The sequence below is a fragment of the Hakea prostrata genome, chromosome 7, assembly GCF_041222555.1.
Source record: "Hakea prostrata isolate BN-2017 chromosome 7, UWA_Hpros_2, whole genome shotgun sequence".
Classification (NCBI taxonomy): Eukaryota; Viridiplantae; Streptophyta; class Magnoliopsida; order Proteales; family Proteaceae; genus Hakea; species Hakea prostrata.
Window position 1 is genome coordinate 50,027,106 of NC_142606.1, and position 22,519 is coordinate 50,049,624.

The 22,519-nt window shown below is 37.1% G+C and overlaps 2 protein-coding genes across 2 annotated transcripts in view; both read right to left on the minus strand.

The window, feature by feature from the left end:
- Positions 1-13,768: 13,768 nt before the first annotated feature.
- LOC149011312 (uncharacterized) lies at positions 13,769-14,266 on the minus strand. The gene has a single exon (XM_089162620.1). It carries the CDS (start codon positions 14,264-14,266, stop codon positions 13,769-13,771), a length of 498 nt encoding a protein of 165 aa, XP_089018746.1.
- Positions 14,267-18,704: 4,438 nt separating this feature from the next.
- LOC149011313 (pre-mRNA-splicing factor ATP-dependent RNA helicase DEAH10-like) overlaps positions 18,705-22,519 on the minus strand; it is a 44,587-nt gene continuing 40,772 nt past the window's right edge. The window contains exon 13 of the mRNA XM_089161806.1: positions 18,705-19,495. The gene's annotated coding sequence lies outside the window, so the exon portion shown is untranslated. The remainder of the gene's footprint in view (positions 19,496-22,519) is intronic.

The window sequence follows — 22,519 nt, forward strand, 5'->3', positions numbered from 1 at the left end:
TTCCGAGTAGTTTGATTGATGTGATTATGAAGTGTATAACCACAGCACAGCTGGATGTTCTTTGGAATGGGGAAGATACAACTTTTTTCCAACCCACTAGGGGCATTCGGCAAGGAGATCCTTTGTCACCCTATATTTTTGTGATGTGCATAGAAAGATTATCACATTGTATACAGGATGTTGTAAGTGATGGGCGATGGAAACCTATCAAAATTGGGAAGACCGAGCCATGCATTTCTCATCTAATGTTTGCAGATGATGTACTTCTTTTTGCCAAAGCCACGATTGAACAGGTAGCAACAATCAATGATTGTCTCAACAATTTTTGTATGGCTTCTGGTAGCAAGGTCAGTACTTCGAAAACCAGAATTTTCTTTTCTAGAAATGTTAGTCGCAATCAAGCTAGAGACATCACCCATGTTAGCAAATTCACTGAAACAAAAGAAATTGGTAAATATCTAGGAACCCAAATTTGGAATGGACGGGTTAAGAAGAAAAATTACCACCATATTTTAGCTAAAGTGAAGAGTAGACTATCGAATTGGAAGGTTAATTCACTTTCTTTGGCTGGCAGAATAACCCTTGCTAAATCAGTTATTATGGCTATTCCAGTTTACTCTATGCAGTCAGGACCCTTACCAAAAGGAATATTTCAAAATGTTGAAAAATCAGCTAGAGGTTTTTTATGGGGTGATACTCAAAACAAAAGGCGATCTCATCTCATTGAGTGGGACACTATCTGCAAACCAAAAGAGATAGGTGGATTGGGCTTTAGAAATCTCATTAAGGTGAATGAAGCTTTCCAGATGAAGCTTGCTTGGGGGTTCTTAAATTATAATACTATCTGGAAATCAATTTTGTAGGCAAAATATGGAAGCAGTAGAAGAAAAGAGAAATTCAAAGCTAGTCCAAGTGACTCTCCCATCTGGAAAGCAATTTGTACTGTAGCTCCCAAAGTGCTGAGCAACAACAAAGTTGATGCTGGCGATGGAACTTCAGTTTTTTTCTGGGAAGATAATTGGCTGGAGGTGGGGCAGAACCTTAAGTCAAAAGCTATATATGATATACCCAGTGGAATGAGTAAGGAAAAAACATCATCATATGTGGATGGAAATGGAGGTTGGAGAAAGGAAAAATTCAAAAATATATTACCTTCTGACTGTTGCATTAAAATTGAAGCATGCCCACAACCAAGTACAGGCGAAGGAAAGGATATATGGCTATGGAATCCATCACATAATGGATGTTTTACAATAAAATATGCATATGAAGTGTTAGAAGATTCCAATAGTCTTGGTGTGGACATTTCTTTTGATAACAGATATTGGGAGGCCATTTGGAAGTTAAAGGTGCCACAAAGAATCTCTTGTTTCATGTGGGTTCTAAGTCTGAACAGGCTGCTAACTAATGATAGGGAAGTGGAAAATGGGACTCATGAACCACTCATTCTGTAACTTCTGTCTTCATGAAGCCGAAACTAGTCTACATGTATTTAGAGATTGCCAATATGCGAGTGGAGTATGGAAATGATTAATCCCAATGAATCAACAAGGACATTTCTTCAATTGTGATCGTCGTGATTGGCTTTACCTAAACATTTGTGGAAATCTATCACAACAACAGAAAGGATGGTCAGCCAATTTCGCCATCACACTATATCTACTGTGGGGTTGGAGAAATCTTGATACTCATGAAGAAGACTTCACTCAACCAGGGGGAGGGGTGGAAATGATAAAATAATACTACTCACATGTGGAGGCAGCTTGGACCCAGGAAAATAATCCACAATCATTATCATGAAGTATTAGAAGAAAGGCAAAGTGGAAAAGACCAACGGAAGGGTGGCTAAAATGCAATGTAGATGCTGCAGTTGGTAAAGAAGATTACAATCAAATTGGAGGGGTTTTTCGCAACTCAGAAGGGGTGTACTTGGGAGGTTTTGTGCATAGAATCCCCAAGACAAGTGTTCTTGAAACCGAGCTCCATGCTATTTGTGTAGGCATATGCTATGCAGTAGAAAGAAATATGATACCTGTTTACGTGGAGTCTGACTCTTCACAAGCAATCGATTGTTTGAAACTGAGTGCTCAAAATCAAGGAAGGATGACAAGGATTATTGTGGCGATTCGAGAGTTGGTAGATTTGCATGGAAATATCATCATTACTCATACTAGTAGAGAAGCAAATATGGTTGCCGTTGGGGGGGGGAAAAGAACAACAACACTGGGGCCCCCCCCCCCTTCCCCCAAAAAACCCCCCCGAGGGGGGGGGGCCCCCCCGGGGGGGGCGGCCCGCCCCCCCCCCTTTTTTTTTTGTGGTTTTTTTTCCCCCCCTTATATAAAAAAAAATATATATATATATATATATATATATTTCTCCTAATAAAAGCATGTACTCTACCTTTTCGCAAATCTTTCTGTCCTTTGTTGTCCTTAGAATTTTTCTAAATACCAATAATGTTGTACTATTTGTTATTTCTTTAGTTATTTTTGCAAGGATAATTTGGACATTGTATCATGAATTATTATGAATTTATTCTTAATTTTAATCCCAATTTCTCTCATGACCTCTTTCAATCTCTCTCAAACTCTATCGCTCTCTATATCCCTCTCCCTCTCGAACTCTCTTTGAATCTCTCTATAAATTAGCACACTCTCTCTCTCTCTCTATATATATACTTTTAATATTAATATCAGGATCATGTGTGATTCCTCTTTATGGTTTATCTATCTCTCGCTCGTTTTTTTTGGTAATCAATCTTCGCTCGTTCGGAAATTTGAAATTTGAAATAAGTGTAAGTCTAATTACTTGATTACGTGATGCTTATTTTAGTTACATCCGCTCATTGTAGATGTGGAGCCTAGCAAAATTACATATTTGGATGGGTATTAACAGAATTAACGCCAATTAAGTATGAGAAATCAGTAATTTTGAACTTGGATTTTGGTAGGTTCTTTAGTGGATTGCAAAGGGATTCGTCTGTTCGTGAACAATCATGTTTCTTCTTGATTGATTCGATGACGGGAGTCCTTGCATTGCTCGTCACTGGTGAATATCTTGTTTCTAGGGCTTGATAATTCTGGGCTACTCTCCTTCATACGATGAAAGATGAGTTCTATATATGTTCTTCCTTCTTGGTGATTATTTCTCTTGTATTTTTTCCCTCTCTTGATTTCCTTGCACAATTTAAACTAATCCTAATATTCTGTACTGTATCCCTGTCGGATTTTGTTTGGAGGTGGTGCAAAGCGTTGATTTGCCAGTAATTTCTCTTTGAATCAGACACCATATTGGTTGTTTTTCCATTATGGACCTGAAACTCAAATCCCTCTTTTTTTTGGATACTTTGCTTGCCTTCGTTTAGGCGTCGCATTCCAAGGCGGCAAGGTAGCAAAGGCATAAAGAAAGCAACGATTTCTTTTTGGTAAAACTCCACTTGGCAATGGTCTCTTTCTAAATCCTGAAATCGCTTACCATGGTCTCTATATTTTGAACTTTTTAATTTAATTATGAACTAGAGCTCTGATTACTTGAAAAGCTTGTTTTGTTTTATTTTGTGACTTCGTTTGTAATTTTGTCGAATCTTCCCGTATCGGATAAAGAGAGGGTTGGTGAGGTAGAGATCTCAAGCTAGAGTTAACGTCTTTTACTCCAACTATTCAATTTTAGTTAGAATTCCACAACTAAAGCTCCAATGTTTAGGTTTTTTTTTTTTTTTGGTAACCATTTAGGTACTTTTTTCACCTTCTTGAAAAGAGGTTCCATGGAAAAGAAAATACAAAATTAAATAATTAGTTGCTCTTAGACTTATTAGGTGCCTACATTTTAAAAATTATTGTAGAAGATGGTACAACAATTGATCTGATTGGTAATGCATTTTAGTGCTTGATATTATCTAATAATTAGTCATCCTTTGTTACAATAACAACTTATTCTAATCATGGTTGAAGATACAAGGCAACAATTTTCCCTGCTCGATAGACTTAATGATTTCCGCTTCCCTCTTAGAGAAGATTCAAGATTCAATATCCAGTGATTTTATTTTAATTTGGTTTATATAATTTCTTGTATTTGCATAAATTGATAACTTCTGAATTTATGCATAACAATTCCACAAAATAATTCCATTTAGATTAATGAATCTCTTGAAGTGTTTTATTTTTTACATATGTCTTATTAAATTGCATTACTCAATTCCTTTTTCAGGGACTCAATATAACCATGTATCCTGTTAGAAAGCATCTATGCATATATATGGAACTTACCTCAAGCTATCCAACATTATCAATAATTTGTCTCACATGATCTCCTAGCACTATTCTCAATTAAACTTTATGCGCAAAAAAGAAGGAAGAAAATGCTCATTGATGTACAAGTGATCTCCAAGATTTAAAAACTCATACTACAAGGTCAAGAGTTTGACCATTCTTAGGGTTAAGAGTGAAACCTTGCTGTATATGTATAAAGCTACCACAGGAGGATTTAATCGAGGTACGCATAATCTTTGGCTTAAAAAAAAAAAGAAAAAATTAACAAGTTTGAAAAGGTAACAGTCACTTGACAACACTTTCTTGAAGAAGAAAAGCTTCTTTACAAGTTCAAAACCAAACATCTATAAATGTGTCACTTAAATTATAAATTATTTATATGGAAGTGGAATTTGATTAGTGAACCTGGAATTTTCAAAAGAAGAAATTTAATAAATTGTCATGCAATTTAAGAAATCCTATCACCCTTTCTAAAATTGGTAAATTTTATTGCTTTAGTAATGTTATTCTTCATTTTCTATTTTTTAAATTGAGATTCAATCTTAACAAACCAACGAATTGCCATCATTAGGAATTGATTGCTCATGTTATATATTTTATTTTCTATTGGTACAAGACTCTATAATGTATAGTAAAGCATACTAGGCTCTATTAGCACCTCTTAGATTTTATAGTCGAACTATTTCATATTTTAAAAGGATTTATGTTAAAAATGAATAACAAATAAAATAAAATAAAAAACAAAAACATATCCAAAAGAATACATAAACATCAAAAATTTTCGGTCATATATAAATATCAAAAGAATTTCAATGATGCTTGCTTTATATATCTTGTTTACTATTTGGTGTAAAGCCCCTTAAGGTAAATCATTCTCGCACTTGGAGTACCTCTTAGATATCAAAGTCAAAAAAAATTAATACATTGAAATAAGAAAAAGAATATCTAAGCATTATAATGACACTAATGAGTTACTATTATTTAAATTAAGCAATAACCTTAAGAATTGAATAAATAATGTTATAGACATAAATTAATGACTTCGAAAGTCATAAAATAAAATGATGTTTAATATAATTATTTTCTCATTTGTTTTTTCAAATTTATAGTTGCTTCAATTTTTTCTTTCAATTTTATCCCCGTATATCACTACGTGCATTTGCACGTACGTTTTTTTACTAGTATATATATATATATATATATATATATATATATATATATATATATATATATATATATATATATATATTTGTGTGTAAGTAAAAAAAAAAAAAAAAAAAAAAGGAAGAAAAAGAAAAAAGAAAGGGAGGGAGGGAGAGAAGAGAGAATAAAAAAATAAAAAAAGGAAGAGTGGTATAGAAGCATAAAAATTAAAGAAAAAAAAATAAAAAATAGAGTAGAAGTTCTTGTTTATAAAGTTTAAAGTGATCATGAATGCTTAAATGCTCAAAGTATGCTAGAAGTCAACACTATTAATAAGTTTGTATATTTTTGGAGGTTATAAATATAAAATTTTGTTCTACCAAACAAAATTATGATTTTTTTTCTTACTGTTTCCAGGTTCATGTAATTGTGATTCACATTTCCTGCATAAAGCTGATTTTCAACAAATTTCATGAAATATATTGAAGGATAGCCCAATCAGTAATGATCGGTAATTCTTAATAAAGAGATCACGAGTTCGACGCTCTGTGTGGTATATGTAGAAGTCTAGACCTCCTAATATAAAGTTATTAATTCCACACACAACCCCCAAAAAAAATCCCATGAAGTATTATGTAATTATATAATGATTTATAGGAATATAATTAAGGTGAGTCTTGTATTAGTTTTTACTATTTCATTTTTAGAAGCCTCTTCATCAAAAGAAAATGAGTTATGTGCCTCAACAGAATGCAAAGATCACACGTTTCCACAAGGCTTCAATGCTTCACAAGGTTGTGATGTGCTAGCTAAAAAACTGAATGGTGCAGTGAGAATAGATAACTCAAACATATAAAAGTGAGGAATTGTTATTATTCTTCTCTAAACTTAATTTATTTTATCCTAAATTTGAGTAGCTAGCAGAACTTTAGGCTATAGTAAGATAATACTGGAGGAAACTGAAAACTGAAACTTAGATTTGTCCTAATCATGAACTTTAGGCTATAGTAAGATACTCGAGGAAACTGAAAACTGAAACTTAGATTTGTCATAATCATTTTGCTTGCAATAAGCCATTGATTGGGATGTCAAAAAAAAAATCCTATTTAGAAATTTAGAGAAAAATGAATTTTTTGAATTTCTCAAAAAGAAAACAATAAGTTTGGTAGACTTACAAAAGACTTATTCTTACATTTTAAGACATGAGGTCAAAACTTTAAAATTGGCTCTCCATTGTGTTATTCCTTCACCAATTGCAAGGCAAGAAGTTCAGCTCCAGCAACTAGAAGAGATAATACCAGAAATTTTTGAATTTCTCAAAAAGGAATGCCCTGGGGCAGATTCAACATCCAAATCTTTTGGCTCTCTAGATTTACTTGGGATCTAGTGGAAAGAAAATTCTTGTGTTTGATTTCATGCTTAAAGGGAGTCTTACATCATTCTTCCATGGTATGCTCCCTTTTACTAGTGATATTTTCCCCCTACTATTTCACAATTATTATATAATCCTGATCATTTTTAATCTACAAGGACCGGAGAGCCCTGTGGATTGACAAACAAGAATGAACACAACCATAGGTATGACAAGAAGCTTGTGGTAACTTCACATAAGGAAGAATACAGTGCATGGAACCTGATGTCAAGCAACATATTGCTGGATGATAACACCAATGCCAAGATTGCAGACTATGGCCTCTCATAGCTTATGACTACTGATGGCAATTCTAATGTGATTGTTGTTGCTGATGTGTACGGCTATCATGCACCTCAACTATCAGAGGTCAACAGAGCAAATACAAAGACAGACATTTGCATCCTTGGGGTGATCATGTTGGAGCTTCTTACATGGTGGTGACTTGAGAATGTAAAGAATGGCGTAGATCACCACAATATGGTAAGAATAGGTCTTTTGTAGATCTATAAAAATAAGTCAAATAATATTAAACATTTTTATTAAATCAAAAGATGAATGAAGAAAAAATTCAAAATAGCTGGGAAGAAAAGGTAAAAATCAACCGAACCAAGAGATTTGATCCGTGGTTTAAACAAGAAATTCAAGCCCTAATATCTTGATGAAGCTAAAGAAATCCTCCAATGGAGATGATGAGCAACAATGAAGTTTTACCACATATATGAATTAGAGTAGAGTTTTTCTATGGTGCCCCTTAGTGGGCCTCAAATTCATGACTGCCCCCTTGTATGGTCTAAATTCCACGATGCCCCTTTGCTTAAAGTCAAATATTTCAAGTTACCCCCTTAATAATCAAGCCTTTCGACCATAAAGTTTGGGTTGCAAAATGACTCATTTACCCTAGGTACTACGTAAAAACAAAATTACTCTTTCACTCACTTATGTGACCCAACCCTAAGTGGGTGAAGGAATTCTTCATTCACCCATCTTCTTCCCAATCCTCGCTGAAAACCCCACATCTCCGGCAACCACCACCCTACTGGCGATCAACCCCACATCTCCGGTAACCACCACCTCTCCCTTTTTTTTCTTTTCCCCTTTTCTTCTAATATAGGGTTTCAAAAAAAAATTGAAAAGTTCTCTAAATATCAGAGCCAAGTTTCGATCTTGGGACCTGTGGGTTATGGGCCCACCACGCTTCCGCTGCGCCACTCTGATTTGGTATTGATTATGTTAGTTTTTTTTACAATTAAGAGAGTGTATGAGCTATTTTACAATCTAAACTTAATGGTCAAAATACTTAACCTTTAAGGAGGATAACTTGAAATATTTGATTCCAAACAAGCGGGGCATTGTGAAATTTAAACCATATAAGGGTGCAGTCATGAATTTGAGCTCCCTTAGGGAGCGCCATAAATAAAACTCATTAGAGTATTGTTGACCTCTTATAGGGTTTGAGAATGATGGTTTGTACAACAAAATCTATATTTTATTTTCCTAAAAATGGAAGAAAGACAACGAAGGAATGTGATTCCTCTTCCTATGGCCCTCCTAGATGTGTCACTGGTTTTATCAGTAATATCCATGGCACTTGCTGAATTTTGACATGTCAAATTGCAATACTAAACCGTACCAGGTGAATCTTAAATCCTGTTTCTTATCAGAAGCACTTATGTGTTATTGGGAGAATGCCATAGATAATCTTTTTCTATTACATAACAAATAATACACAAACTTCACTTATGGACCTAGTATATCTCATTAGTGGGTGAGTCATTTAATTTTTTTTCTTCATAATTCTCTTGTGTCCGCTAAAACAATAACTTTTGATTAATTGAAATGCTTAGTGGTTCCCACAGGAAAAAAAATCCCCTGAAATTGGAAAGGTCAAGTCCATTTGGAAGTTCTCAATCATAGTCTCACAGTGGGATACAAGCTTAACTTTATGATTTTTAGCATCAAAGCTGAAGGCAAGGGAAACAGGGTCCTTGAACATATTTGCATTTATGGGTAATATCCAACGGATAGAGTTTGACACTAAAGGATTTTGTAAATCAGCATTTACATTAGAGTGGCAAGGCATTGTTGTAATCATTGTTTAAAATTTCGTTTTGTCTTGGTGGTTGGACAAGATCGTGACAATTGAGGTACCAAGATTTGGCTGAAATCTAGGTGAATCATGGTGTTGCTACACAATCTTGCACGTCTCCTCAACCGAATGAAACTGCAAGAATGAGCTCGACCGGGGTGGTCGAGTTTCACCTCCGACGATCTAGTTAGGAAATTCTCCGATTAAGGAAGACAAGAAAGCAATGAACAATAAAGTATTGAGTAATGATAGCTCAATTCAGTGTACCTCTCTCTTGTGTTATCATACCTTTTTAAAGCTTTTCTATGTATGAGTTTGACTGGGACTTAAACATTAGTCAATCTGCAATATGAATCTTAATAATTGAATCCTACTCAAGTATGAGTAGTTGAGTCCCAACTGAATACCGTTTCTTTGGCTACAAGTCTTATTAGATTCGTCTTGCTATTCTGTCGACCTTGCCTTGGTCGGTTCGTCTTGGTCCAGCCTGCTCGGTTTAACCGAACTGGTTCAAGCTAGTTTATTTCTCCTTTATCATAAGCCCCCCAGTCTTTGAAGTCCGGTCTTTAGGCTGTTCGGATTTTAGAGACTTTTACGACCGAACTTGCATTATGAAGCTTAGATTTCCGGCCAACATAACTTGACATTTAGAATTTGATTTGGGAAACAAATTATTACTGATGTCATCTAACAAGATGTTGCGCCGTAAAATGGGAAATGACGGCACACGACTTTTTGCACGTCCTCCTTTATTGGCACGTGGCACTACATTGATGACATCTCATAATGACTTTTTGGATTTTAAAAGTCAAGAATTTTAACCATTTTTAACTCTTCTCCTTTAGCGTTAGATTGGAATCTCTTGAAGATATCATATATTAGTTTCTTCCTGAATCGTTGGATGGTGATTTCCTTGGAGTCGTTAGATTAAAATCCTTTCGTACTCTCCCTTTTTCATCCCTTAGATCTGGATTTTGTAGAAAGTATATAAACTCATCTTTCCTTCTTCCACTTTATTTCTACTGTGTTCATTGTTTTATCTGTGAAGAAGACAAAGGTTGCAGAATTTTCAAGACCTCTTTTCGACCTTTCTAGGAGCTCTTTCTTCAATTCCTTTTGCAAGTAAGTTTGTCTTTTCTTCACGATGATTTTTATCCGCTTTGTTTTTTGCTTCGTGCTATATTCTGAGTGTATTTTGTATTTTCTTTTCATTGTTCTTCTTCTCCTTCTTCTCTGTTCGTTTTAGTCTACATATTTGCACTTGTCTTTATGGGTGTCAAGAAGATGGCCTCTAGGCCTTCTAGGGTTCCCTCTAGCCAACCCTCTTCTGAAAGTGAGACTGTTCATTCTGAGAACAGTGGGGCTTCCTCTTCTAGTTATAGTGACACTGAGAGTGATACTTCTGTTAATCCGACCTTATCTCCTGGTGCTCATCCAAACCTGCTTAGTGATGAGGAGTTTAGGTCATTAAGTATTCGTCCTCGGTTTCGTACGAATAGGAGAAATTGGTTAAATAGTCTTTCTCCATCCGAGCTTGAATTTGAGAGAAGTCGTCCTTGGACGTCCAAACACATAAACTTTGATCCTAGTAGTTCAGGTCCCAGCTTTTTTCCTTCCGAGCTGACTGAGAGTGACTTGGACCTTATCCGAGCTCGGTATGCGGTACTTGATGATTTTGTGATCAGGGTCCCTTCTTCTCATGAACGTGCTCACCGACCTCCCTTAGATGAGTTTGTTGTGTACGAGGATGCTTTCATTAGTGGCTTTAGGCTTCCCGTACACCCAGTCTTTATAGACATTCTTAATCATTTTGGGATGTGTCCGGGGATGTTGGCGCCAAATAGTTGGCATAACATAATTTGTTTTTGGGGCTTCTGTAAGCAAAATGAGGTCGGTGTGATTCCGACCTTAAATTTGTTCCTTCAATTTTTTATGCATAAGAAGCAAGAGCAAAGGCGTTGGTTTTATCTCTCAAAACGAATTGTTCTCCAATCTGGATGGGAGGGTAATTTTGTAGGAACGGGCACCCTTCCTTCGAATACCAAGGGTTGGAGATCCAAGTATTTCTTTGTTCGTCCTCCCTCTCCTCCTAGCTTTCCAACTTCTTGGCCCAAAAATCCTAGGGAGGATTCAAATTCCATCCCTCCCCTTTCTCATTGTGAACAGGAAGCAAGGGATCGTATTCGGATGATCCCCACTAAAGATCGGAACTTGTTTGCTGTGAATGGATATTGTCTAGAATATCCGAATATCCTTCATCATTGGGGGTTCTTGACTGGTAAGATGTGTGCTTTTTCTTTTGTCTCATTTGTTTTTATTTTTTTGCCAAGTTATCTTACTTGGAAATGATGCAGTGTTGCTCAGTGAGGAGGACTTTGAAGATGCTGCATCCACTATGCTACAAGTGGAGGAAAAACATCTGACCAAACCAAATAAAGCACCGGCCAGTACTGCCTCTTCTTCAAAGGGGAAAGTCTCTCGAGTTCGGAAAGAAAAACCTTTCGACCTACCTCCCCGACCATCAAAGAAAGTGGCTAGCTCAAGTGTTAGCTATGAGGAAGCTTCAGATTTTGATCCTTACCCATCTTTGGGTGAGGATATTTTAAGGATGCCCCTAGGTCGGAGGCGGGGGCCTCAAGGCCGACCAACATTCTCCGACCAGAATGGTCGTTGGGTATTGACTCTTCGGTGTTCGATGGCACTTCTTCTGTCATTTCTCGAGTTATTAACGAATGGATGTCTAGAGTTCTTCTTCCTGCTGATATGGCCTATCTTCAGGGGTTCGATCGTCTTAAGGCCCACATTATTACTATTAGGTATGCAACAATCACCTAATTTTGATGATTTATTCCTTTTGTTTTTGTGTATAACCATTTTTTTCTTTTGGCTATAGGATGGCTTGTGCTTTTGTTCAATCTGTTGGTTAGAGTATTCATTCTGCTCGGGAGGATTACTTTGCTCTACAGAAATCCGAGCAACGTGTCAAGGAGTTAGAGGCTGAAATCTCGTCCTTCAGATCGAGCAAGGATTCTTTGATTGCTCGGGAAGCTGAGTTGATAAGCAAGGTTGCTGCTATAAAGGGGAGAAATGAAGCTATAGAGCTTAAGAAGTCATCTCTTCAAACTCATTTAGATGAAACTGAAGGATCCCTGGTCGGCAAGGATGCTGAGATCTCTAGTCTCCGAGCTAAACTGGAGAGTTCGGATACTGCAGTTGCTCGTTTGACCAAGCTTGTTGAGGAGAAGGCTCCTTGCGTCTTTGAAGACATTCCTAATGAACTTCGTCATGAAGTTATTAAGAGATGGGTCAGGACGGCTAGATGCAGGAAATTTATGGCTAAGGTCGTTGCTCCAGGGTACCTTTATGCTCGACGTTAGACCTACCAAGGAATCATAGGGGCTTTCAAGGATTTAGATCTTGAGAGATTCAAAGGTTTGATCGACCCTAGAATTTATGACAACCTCAAAGTTCCTCGTCCTCAATGGTGTGTTGGTGAACCAAGATTTCCCAAGCCCCAAAATGTTGAAGTTGCTGGTTTTTTAGACTTGGATTGGGACCCACTGCCTGAGGTCGGGAGTTCAGCTGTTTCTTCCAAGGACAAGTCTGATAAGAAGGTTTCTGGGTGACTTTGTCTTTGAACAATTGTTTTCTTTTGTATGTATGTATGACCTTTTTGGTCCTTATTTCATGTAAGTTGGTCTTTTTATTCCTTTGCTTTAATTGAATTTTTTTTAGACCAAGTAATCTTGCTCGTTGCATGTTTGATTCTGGTATCTTGGAGCTCTTTGGATGCCTAAGCTTACTTAGGTCTTTTTTATGCTTTCAATGCCGTAGCTTGATTAAGGGAGTGGTCATAATTCATTCCACTCAGAACATCAAAGGTCGTGCCTTTCTTCATATTTTTCGATCACTGTAGGTTGGTTTTTTATTTGATGCCTCAATTTACTTATGTTTTTTGGTTGCTTAAGGAATTAGGTCTTTTTGTGACTAAGGAATTTAGGTCTTTTGGTGCCCAAGGAATTTGGGTCTTTTGGTGCCTAAAGTGTCTTAGGTCTTTTGGTTCCTAAAGTGTTTTAGGTCTTTTGATGCCTCAGGAATTTAGGTCTTTTGATGCCTAAGGAATTTAGGTCTTTTTTTTTCTTTCTTATTTATCCCCTGAGCATCATAGCTCGGTTTAGAGCTGTAATGATCTGCTTAGAGATTCAGAGTTTTTGGTGTCCAAGGAATTTTGGTCTTTTAGTGCCAAGGGGCTTAGGTCTTTTAGTGCCTAAGGGATTTAGATCTTTTAGTGCCTAAGGGGCTTAGGTCTTTTAGTGCCTAAGGGACTCAGGTCTTTTAGTGCCTAAGGGATTTAGGTCTTTTGGTGCCCAAGGGACTTAGGACTTTTAGTGCCTAAGGGGCTTAGGTCTTTTAGTGCCCAAGGGACTCAGGTCTTTTAGTACCTAAGGGATTTAGGTCTTTTAGTGCCTAAGGGGCTTAAGTCTTTTGAATGCCTAAGAGACTTAGGTCTTTATTCCTTTTTTCTATTTCTCCGAGCACTATAGCTCAGCTTCTGATGCCTAAGAGACTTAGGTCTTTTGAAGTTTTATTCCTGTTCTTACTCCCCCGATCATCATAGCTTGGTATTCTGATTTGAGATGTGATGGTATGCTTGGAAATTCAAGGGATTGACAAAACTTCAATAACTATATTCAACAAGGAAAAGCCTCAAAAAGTCTAAGGCATAGAAAATCGAAGACTAAGACATGAATGTCTAAAAATTTAAAAAGACTAGAAAGTACAGGTGTCGAAAACTTCAAAATTTGATGAGGACTTAATACTAATCTAATGATAGTATTTTCTCAAGTTGTTCGAGTTTCAAGTCCGAGGTATTAGTTGCTTGGTTTCTAGGTCTCGCAATTTGTATGCTCCAGGTACAACTTGTTGCACTACGATGTATGGTCCTTCCCAGTTTGGAGCTAGCTTTCCTTGATTTGTGGGATCAGAAGCGGGTGATTTTCGGAGGACTAGACCTCCAGGGAGATATTGTCTTGGTTTAACTTTTGCATTGTAATATGTTGCAATGCGTCTTTGATATTCTTCCAAACGATATTGTGCTTTATCCCTGATTTCTTCGATGAAATCTATATTTGCCCTCATTCCTTCAATGTTTGCTTCTTCATTGAATTCTTCTTCTCTGATAGATCCAACCTTAACTTCCATAGGAATCCGAGCTTCGACTCCATAAGCTAGTCGGATTGGGGATTCGCCAGTGGTCGTTCTAGCAGTTGTTCGGTAAGACCATAGAACTTTAGGTAATTCTTCTACCAATCTGCCTTTGGATTGATCCTGTCTTTTCTTTAATCTTTCGAGCATTGATCTATTGGTAACCTCTACCTGACCATTACTCTAGGGATATGCTAGAGAAGACCAGTGATGCTCTATACCATGCTCTTTGCAGAATTATTCGAACTCAGAGTTTTCGAATTGTTTTCCATGGTCGGTGACAATGATTTTCGGGATACCATACCGATACATGATATTATGTGTGATGATTTTTTTCATCTGATCGGTATTGATGAATGCCAGTGCCTCGGCTTCAACCCATTTGGTAAAGTAATCTATTGCCACCACCAGATATTCTCTGCTTCCTGTAGCTTTTGGTAGTTTTCCTACCAAGTCTATCCCCCATCTAGCGAAGGGAATTGGAGAGAGGGTTGATGTTAAGGGCATTGCAGGAGCGTGAGGTATGTTGGCATGTGCCTGGCATTTTGTCACACTTTTAGACATATGTTTTCGAGTCTTCTTGTAGTGTGGGCCAGTAATACCCTTGCCTTATTACCTTATCTGCTAGCGCTCTAGCTCCTATATGACTTCCACAGTTTCCCTCGTGAATTTCTTTTAAGATGACAGCTACCTTTGGAGCCTCTACGCATCGTAGTAATGGTCGGGTCATAGACTTTTTGTAACTTGTTGTTTCTGACTGTGTATCTGGCTGCTCTTTGTTTTACAGCTCTAGCTTCTTTTGAATCTTCTGGTATTAAGTCATTTTCCAGATAATTGATTATGGGAGTCATCCATCATTGCTCAGTGTGTATGTGCATCTGGTCAGTCAGATTTATGCTTGGAAATTGGAGCTCTTCCATGTATACGACTGGTTCTGTAGCATCCGTATTTTCTGTAGCTAATCTAGATAGAGCATCTGCTTGTTTTTTTTTTTGTCCTGGGGACTTGTTTGATTTGGATGTTTTTGAAGTATGGTCTATATTGGTCGACCATAAACAGATATCTACTCATCCGCTTTTCTTTTGCTTCATACAGTTCGTTTACTTGATTCACAATTAGTTGTGAGTCGCTTCTGATCTCTATGTTCTGGATGTCAAGGGCCTTTGCTATACAAAGACCTGCGATCAATGTTTCATATTCTGCTTCATTATTCAAGGTTTTGAATTTGAAGCGAAGTGCATATCTTATTTGGAATCCACCTGGGCTTACCAGGAGTAATCCCGCTCCACTTCCTTGTGTATTACTAGATCCATCTACCGAAAGTATCCATTTTTTGACATTTTCAGAAGTGGTAGCTTTTTCTTCTTGTTTATGCTCTAGTTCTGAAGTTTTGATGATGAAATCAGCTAGGACCTGTGCTTTAATAGCTGGTCTTGGTCGGAACTCAATTTGATGTTTGCTTAATTCGATTGCCCATGTCACCAGTCTCCTGGCCAGGTCTGGTCGGTGCAGTACTTTCTTTATAGGAAAGTTTGTTAATATTGCTATAGGATGTGACTGAAAATATGGCCTTAGCTTTCTTGCGGCTATGACCAGGGCCAAAGCTTGTTTATCTACCTCTGGATACCTTGTTTCTGCATCAAAAAGTACGTGACTCACGTAGTAGACCGGGCTTTGTTGTTTTTCTTCCTCCTATACGAGCACCGCACTGACGGCTATAGGTGAAGTAGCCAAGTAGATGATCAACTCTTTTCCGGTGGTCGGTTGTACAAGCAAAGGTGGAGTAGTCAGCTTCTCTTTTAACTGCTCAAAAGCCTGCTGACATTCTTCGCTCCATTCTGGTATTCCCTTTTTGGATATATTCTTCAGAGATTGAAAGAAAGGGAAACACCTTTCCCCTGATCGAGCAATGAATCTGTTTAAAGCAGCAACCCGACCAATGAGACTCTGAATTTCTTTGATGCTTTTTGATTGTTTCATCTCATGTATGGCTTTAATCTTTTCTGGGTTGGCCTCTATCCCTCTTTGGGATACCATAAACCCCAAGAACTTTCCTGATGATACTCCAAAAGCACATTTCTCTGGGTTGAGCTTCATTTTGTATGTACGAAGTATATCAAATACTTCTACTAGGTCTTGGAGGTGGTTGGATTGAGATGTGCTTTTAACCAACATATTTTCAACATACACCTCCATATTTTTGCCTATCTGCTGTTCAAATATTTTGTTAATTGCCCTTTGATAAGTTGCCCCTGCATTTTTCAAGCCGAAGGGCATTACTTTGTAGTAGTAACCATCCCTGTCGCTCATGAATGTTGTATGCTTTTGATCATCTGGATTCATCAAAATTTGATTATATCCTGAGTAGGCATCCATAAAACTCAGCATCTTGTGGCTTGCAGTTGCATCGATGAGTAGATCTATTCTTGACAAAGGGTAACAATCCTTTGGACAAGCCTTATTGAGGTCGGTATAATCCGTGTACATTCTCCATTTATGCTTGCTTTTTTACCATCACCACATTGGCCAGCCAAGTTGGATGATCAATGGGTTTTATGAATCCGGATTGCTTTAGCTTTTGCTCTTCTATTCAGATAGCCTCATGCTTTTCTAGAGAAAATTTTCTTCTGTTTTGAATTGTTGGAATTGCATGAGGTTCAATGTTCAATTTATGCTCGGCTACCCTTCTATCTATTCTGGGCATGTCTTCGGCCGACCAGGCGAAAACGTCCGAATTTTCTTGTAGAAATTTGGTTAGCCTGACTTTGAATTCTTCCCTTTGTTCTGCTCCAATCATTGTTCCTCGATCTTCTTTTAAATTCAAACTAATTCTTTCCAACTTTTCTACTGGTTCAGCCCTTTGCATTGTCTCTTCATCTCGATCATCCCTGATTTCGACTGACATGGTCGACCTTGTTTTTGTTCTTTTTCTCATGTAGTCAGCGGAGCATTCTCCTATACCCTCTTTTGTGGGGAATTTCATCTTCATGTGTAAGGATGATACTACTGCTTCTAGAGTACAAAGGGTTGGTCGTCCTAAAATCACATTATAAGCAGACAAATCCCGAACGACCATAAAATTTGATTGAATGATCCTATCTCTAGGGTATTCGCCGATGCGGAGATCTAATCTAATGGTTCCCTCTGCTTAGGTTGAGGATCCTATAAAACCGTATAGGTGTGTCCCACAGGGAACTAGCATCTTTTTGTCAATAATCCTGATCTGGTTTCACCTTGATCGACCTCCTTTTCTCTGTCAGATCCGTCTCCTATCAATAATCCTGATCTGGTTCTCATAATGGCTTTTTTATCAAAATTTCCCACAGACGGCACCAATTGTTGCTACGCAATCCTGCACGTCTCCTCAACCGAATGAACCTGCAAGAATGAGCTCAACCGAGGTGGTCGAGTTTCACCTCCGACAATCTAGTTAGGAAATTCTCCGATTAAGGAAGACAAGAAAGCAATGAACAATAAAGTATTGAGTAATGATAGCTCAATTCAGTGTACCTCTCTCTTGTGTTATCATACCTTTTATAGCTTTTCTATGTATGAGTTTGACTGGGACTCAAACATTAGTCAGTCTGCAATATGAATCTTAATAATTGAATCCTACTCAAGTATGAGTAGTTGAGTCCCAACTGAATATTGTTTCTTTGGCTACAAGTCTTATTAGATTCGTCTTGCTATTCTGCCGACCATGCCTTGGTCGGTTCGTCTTGATCCAGCCTGCTCGGTTTAACTGAACTGGTTCAGGCTAGTTTATTTCTCCTTTATCACATGGTATAATGATATATCATGTGTTCGGCTGAGTGTTCTTGTGATTTTAGGTTGTCATGTTTTGGTTGAGTGTTCCAGTGGATTTTAGATGATTTTTTAGTCCAATTTTTCTGTATACAGTCTACTTTGAAGCCAATAAATACAATTACAACATTATTTTTATTTTACTCAAACCGAACATAAACAAGTCTTCTTAATGCACACATGTCCACCTAAATACAGACTAAACTGGATCATATATTTTAATAAATATGAATACATTTCAATATGAAATTTCTGAAATACTGAAATTTCGATAAAATTTTGAAAAAATTCAGTCAAATGACTAAATCTTGTTTTGACCCTTATTTCATCTTGCCAAGAACGAGACAAGCAAAGCATTTAGTAATTTCATTATATCTACAACATTTTGTACGATGGTTGCAACTCAAGGAACCTGACTAGGGCTTCAAACTGTCTATGACTCATAAAGTTTTTCTCCAGTTATAGATTAAAGAGCTTACAACGAAGGGTGTGCTGAATTTATTTTTTTATTTTTTGTTTTTAGCCTAAGAAATGATATATTAAAGGAAGAGCGTGTTGATCACAGATGCAATATGTCTCGACCAAAGATCAAGATCTTATTTTCAAGATTGGCTTCAACAAAGCCACGAATCTTTAGCTGAAACTAGAGTTTCTCAAGGTAAAACTTGACGTGTGATAGACTGATTAAAACCGGTCAAAAATACTAAAATTGCGTTGATACATTGAAACCACTTAAAATAGATGGAAACTTAATTATATCACTCAGAATTGTCAAAACCCGTCCAAATTAGACACTATGAATTAACCTGATTTCTTGGAAAGCTGAATCTCAACAAGTTACCAGTGACAAGAAGACTGACAGATATACCCAGCAGCATTAAAGAAAAAAAATGTCTAACTAGTCCTTTTCCTCGTCATCTGTACAGATTTGTCAATATGGGATTGACCATTCAACACAATTCTGCATTGGATGATTCAGCTGTGAAGCTAACAATCCCTACAACCCCATCTATCCTTCATCACTTGTTCAGTTCAATTTTTCAAGATTGAATCATTTTCTCTAGTAGAAACAGCAGTTACTGCGATGTGGCATCAAGAATGGCTTAGTCGGTTTCATGATCTTTTCACGCTGAACTTGCATTCAATTTAATTGCACAGATAACTTATGGAGAAAAAGTACATGGAGAAAACCTGATATGACTATACAGATAATTTCTTACCGAGAAACAAGTACATAGAAAAAAAAAATAGCAAGACTATAGATAATTTGATGGTAATCTGCTATCCATCAAAGAGGATTTCTAACTGTGAGTTTACATAATAGAGGATAAATTAAATTTTTAATATTAACACTTTCCAGGGAGTGCTTCCCTTTGTAATGCAGATTCTCCTCTACCGCATGTGCAGCATGTCCGGTTATCGGTTGTCTTCGACTACATTCGTAAACGTGTTTTCCCATCTGCACTGTTTGGTTTTTCATTTTCGTGCTCAACGAAATTTGTCTTTTACAACAGACCTGTGCATGAGCCAACATTTTCTGGATCAAATCTTTAATTCCTTATCTGCATCCTCTGCCTGCAAATAATATACCTTTCAATCAACAAAAAGTGCTTGAAACATGATTAAGAGCAGCTATAACCGAGAAGACTAAGATGTCCATACAGCAACGAAGGTAAGATGTCATTGCAACAAGGAGGTAAGACACAGTTCACCTTAAGAAAGGGCCCAGAATAACAATCCATTGGCATGTAGCTATGTCATAACTTTCATAAACAGAAAAATACAGCAATTTTAAGACCAGGCGCGTGAAAATTTCAATTCAATTTCCTAAGGTTTCAGGGAAGACTTAATATTTCCCAGATATTCTCGAGTTAATAATCTGGATTCATAAAAAAAAAAAAAAAAGCAGCTTGTGAACTCAGGAGCTATAAAAAAGTCATGCCATAGATTCAAGAACCCTATTCAATACTTAAAGTAGAACACACACTAAAAGGAGCAGTACTACCCCTACAAAGATCCTACAACACAATTACGAAACCATATACAAAAAGAACCAACATTTGCAAAATGTGTTGTTGGTAGATATCTAAACCATGCGCAAAGAGAACAAATAATAGATACCTGGGCTCTAATGTAAGCTACAAACATCACCCTCTAGAACAAATCTTTATCAATCATAATGTAGCTAAGTTGCGCATAACCTACTCCATCTTTGTTCCACTTACATCAAGACCTTTTGGTTCCAAGTGATCTCCATAATTCCAATTAGGAATTAACTTCTGCTTTTGTCTCATTCAACGAAATAGTATCATGAAAAACATACATCTAGGAATCTCTTGCCTATGGGTTAAATCATCCATAAGCACAAATAGACAAGGTCTTAAAGTTGATCCTTGTGGTGCTTGGCTTTGCGGTTCTTGGCACTGGTTTCATGTACATGTACAATTTTTCTGTTGCTGCTGCTGCTTATCCCCACCACGTTTCGTCTGCCAAAATTCAGAGGGGGTTTGTCAGGTGAGGTTTAGTTGGAGCAAGGTTTTTAAGAGTTGTAATTACATCTTTGCAATGTGCTGAATTGGCTTTCTCTAGAGGACTCTAACGTAGGCTGCTTTTCTAGGTGAATAAAGACCATAAGAAACACTTCTTACCTTCTCCATGTGATAAGATCTCACATAGAACACAGTAGAGCTCACAATAGCAGAAAAATGGAATGACAAAAATAGCAAAAACTCAGGATTACCTAGAATCCAGCACTCCCCTAAGCAACCCTGCTACCTCCACAATCTCTCTCCATCCTTGATGCGCACACCATCCCTTCTCAGCCCCAAATCAACCTCCCAAATTCTCATAACCAGATTGCCTCCTCCCTTCCTTTGCTCTCTACCTGTCCCTTTTCTATTCTCTTTATTCCCTATATTCCTTTTTTTTCTTATTAGCTGCCTTAACTACCCAGCAAACCTTCCATAAGCATAGACTCGTGTAACCATTGGCCCATCAACACCTCCCCCCTTGAGTCTCACCTTGTCCTCAAGGGGAAAGTCAAGAAACTGCTGGTTCATTTCAAAGTATTCCTACCTAGTGTTTTCAGTGTGGCAAGTGCTTCCATTTGATCAATGTTGAAGAATGAACAGAAAGGCACTATGCCTTGGTGTGCAAGTTTCTTAAAGAGGATCTTACCTCTTTTAGATGTGTATTACTTTCTAATTTTGGTGTAGGAGTCTTGGTGAACAAGGTTTGGGATTTTTGAAAGTTTTAGTTTCTATTTTCTATTAGTTACTAATTCTAGAACTTTCATTTTCTGTAGTTCCTATTTTGGACAGATTTTTGGGGTTAGAATGCTAGTATTTTCTGTCCATAGATTGTAATTTCTTATTTCCTTTTGGAGGACAAGTGATTTGTCTCTCAAGTTGTAAAGTTAAAGCTATAAATAAAGGCTCCCTGCGATTCTAGCGCCTCAAATCTTCTTCTCTTTTCTTCTTATTGTTTCTTTTTGTTGCCGCACTGTTTTGGCTCATTAAGGTTTATTTTCTAACATGGTATCAGAGCTTTATTGACTCAAAACAGTGCAGTACCATTATTCTTCTGAAGTTCACATCTGTATTCAGTTTTCCTTAGTGCGCAACCACCTAATGTTGTACCTAACGTATGGTTAAATCAGAAAATTATATGAACTGATCTATTCTACCCATTACCTTACTTTTAAAGGTCTCAAAACATATATCATATTCTGTTTTTCTACCTCTCTTAGTCAGTTTCTAATTCTGCAGTTTGCAGAAAATTTTCTCTCTCCATTCAGCTGTTCTTTGCAGATTTTTTTGCATTTTCCCCCTACTTCTAGTTCTGGATATTGGTTGGAAAACTTCTACTCTACTAATTGTGATATCTACTACAAGTTATAATGTCTTTAATTACTGGTGATTCGACTACAAGTACTGCTGAACCCAAAGGACCACAAGTTGATCCAATGAATGTCCAGATAACCTCCATCAAACTCAAAGATGGTTCTAATTATTTGCTTGGGTCACAAGTCATTCATGTTTACATACATGCAAAAGGTAAACTTAAATTCATTGAGTCTGAACCTCCAACTAAGACTGATAAATCCAATCCTAGTTGGACTTAAGATGATGCAATTATCAAAATTTGGATGTAGAATAGCATGGTCCATGGAACTTGATATTGCACTCAATGTTATGTTTCACAAGACTACCAAGAGAATATGGGATGATTTGTGAAAAACCTATTCCCAAGCTAAAAATATGACTCGGATTTATAGTATTTGTGAAAAGTTATTTTAATTTCAACAAGCAGACAAGTCTCTACGGGATCATTATAACTCTTTTAAAGGATGATAGAGGAATTTAATGTTTTTCAACCTCCTACTATAGACAGAAAAACTTAAGGCACAATGGAATGAATTTTTTATATCTAAGTTTCTTGCAGGACTAAACCCCAAATTGAAATCTGTGAAAGGACATCTTCTTGCTGAAGAACATGTTCCCAACCTTAGTGAAGCATATGCTAGACTTCCGACAAATTGTCTTGATTAAAGGTGGTTCTTCTGGAAGTAGCTCTAAAGGAGAGACTACAGCCTTACTA